The 2,602-nt window shown below is 41.4% G+C and overlaps 1 protein-coding gene across 1 annotated transcript; it reads right to left on the bottom strand.

Moving 5' to 3' along the window:
• Positions 1–1,186: 1,186 nt before the first annotated feature.
• LOC133253457 (olfactory receptor 13C8) lies at positions 1,187–2,214 on the bottom strand. Its single transcript, XM_061427068.1, has one exon. It carries the CDS (start codon positions 2,212–2,214, stop codon positions 1,252–1,254), a length of 963 nt encoding a protein of 320 aa, XP_061283052.1. The 3' UTR covers positions 1,187–1,251.
• Between the last annotated feature and the right edge of the window lie 388 nt (positions 2,215–2,602).

Genomic DNA, 2,602 nt, shown 5'->3' with positions numbered 1-2,602 from the left:
CAAACAATGCAATCAAAATAGGCAGAAGAACTAAATAAGCATTTCTCCAAAGAAGGCATACAGATGGCCAAGAGGCGCATGAAAAGATGTTCAACATTGCTAATTATTAGAGAAATGCAAATCAAGACTATATTGAAATATCACATCATAGCAGTCAGAATGGTTATCATCAAGAAATCGACAAACAAGTGCTGGAGTGGATGTGGAGAGAAGGAAACCCTCCTACACTGTTGTTGTAAATTGTTGCAGCTACTATGGATAACAGTATGGAGGTTCCTTTAAAAAGTAAAAATAGAGCTATTATATGATCCTGCCTCCTTATGGCAGAAAGCAAAGTACTAAAGAGCCTCTTGATGAAAGACGAGAGTGGAAAAGGCTGGTTTAAAACTCATTGTTCAAAAATGAAGATCATCACCTCATGGCAAATAGATGGGGAAACAATGGAAACAGTGAGAGACTTTATTTTGGGGAGCTCCAAAATCACTGTAAATGGTAACTGCAGCCATGAAATTAAAGGATGCTTGCTTCCTGGAAGAAAAGTTATGACCAACCTACTCAGTATATTAAAAAGCAGAGACATTACTTTGCCAGCAAAGGTCCATCTAGTCAAAGCTATGGTTTTTCCAGTAGTCATGTATGGATGTGAGAGTTGGACTATAAAGAAGGCCGAGTACTGAAGAATTGATGCTTTTGAACTGTGGTGTTGGAGAAGACTTTGAGAGTCCCTTGGATTGCAAGGAGATCAAACCAGTCAATCCTAAAGGAAATCAGTCCTGAATATTCATTGGAAGGACTGATGATGAAGCTGAAACTCCAGTACTTTGGCCTCCTGATGGGAAGAACTGACTCATTGGAAAAGACCCTGATGTTGGGAAAGATTGAAGGCAGGAGGAGAAGGGGATGACAGAGGATGAGATGGTTGGATGGCATCACTGACTCCATGGACATCAGTTTGAGCAAGCCCCAGGAGTTGGTGATGGCCAGGGAAGCCGGGTGTGCTGCAGTCCGTGGGGTTATAAAGAGTCAGTGACTGAACTGAAACTGAATGATCCTGCCATCACATTTCTCATCATATATCTGGGAAAAAACATGGCCTGAAGTGACAGTTGCAGTTTACAATATCTTATAGTTTTGAATGACATTTTGTGAAGTTGTTTTCACATGGTAATCTTCTCTATTTGAATTTTGTGTCTGCAGCAGCTTTGAATTCTGAGTTTATACTCAGAATATATACTATAAATAAATCATAACTCATATTCCATCAGAGAAGTTTTTCCTACCCAGCATGTTCCTCACAGCAATTTTTACATCCTTGTTCCTCAGACTATAGATGAGAGGATTGAGCATGGGAGTCATCACTCCATAGAGGAGAGAGATGAGGGCCTCAATGATGTCTTGATTATCTGTACCAGCGGAGCTTTTAGATTTGGGCTTAGCATACATGAAGAAGATTGTTACAAAGAATACAATCACTACTGTGAGATGGGCTGAGCAGGTGGAGAAGGCCTTACGTTTTCCTTCAGTGGAAGGTATTCTTAGAATAGTGGCAACAATGAAAATGTAAGAGATGGAAATTACTAGCAATGGAATAACTAGAACAATCAGATTTGACCCTGCCATGCTGATCACATTAATTGAAATATCAGCACAGGCCAATTTTAGGATAGCCAGAATTTCACAAACAAAATGGTTAATTACATTGTCAGCACAAAATGGTAATTGCAATGCAAGAGATGTCTGCACCACTGAGTCAACAATACCTGCAACCCAGGATCCAGCTGCCATGGGCACGTAAGCACCTTTTCTCATGATGACAGGGTATCTCAGTGGGTAGCAGATGGCCACATAGCGGTCAAGTGCCATCATGCCCAGAAGTACACACTCTGTGGCTCCCATGGCAAAAGAGAGAAACATTTGCACCATGCATCCAGAGAAGGAAACCCTTTTCCTTACTGTAAGAAAACTGTCAAGAATTAATGGGACAGAGGAGCTTGTATAGCAAATGTCCAGGAAGGAAAGATTACAGAGGAAGAAATACATGGGGGTGTGCAAATGAGAATAACAGATGATTACAGAGATAAGGACTCCATTTCCCAGCAGGATCATCAGGTACATACACAGAACTAGCACAAAGAATACTGTCTGGAGCTCTGGGTGAGCAGAAAGCCCAGTCAGAACAAATTCTCTCAACACGGAATCATTGGTTCTTCCCATGTTGTGTATATCCTTTCTCCAGCAGCACTCTATGGATAATACAATAGATGTTTGTTAATTCAGTGTCTCCAAGAGCTCCTGTTTTAAGAATCATATTCTTTGTTATTAAAGTGTTAGTTGCTCAGTTGTGTCCAACTCTTTGTGACCCCATTGCCTGTAGCTCACCAGGCTCCTCTATCCATGGGATTCTCCGGGCAAGAATACTGTAATGGGTTGCCATTCTCTTCTCCAGGGGATCTTCCTGACCCAGGAAATGAACCTGGGTCTCCTGCATTGCAGGCGGTTTCTTTACCAACCGAGCCACCAAGAAAGCCCTTTGTTATTTAGTTCTGTATTTGAAAGCAACAAGATAACTCTGAGACAATCTCTTACTCTAAACCTTGACCGC

Source organism: Bos javanicus, chromosome 8 (genome assembly GCF_032452875.1).
Source record: "Bos javanicus breed banteng chromosome 8, ARS-OSU_banteng_1.0, whole genome shotgun sequence".
Lineage (NCBI taxonomy): Eukaryota > Metazoa > Chordata > Mammalia > Artiodactyla > Bovidae > Bos > Bos javanicus.
Note: the sequence above shows the minus strand (reverse complement) of the source record. Positions and strands in the feature narration are given on the sequence as shown.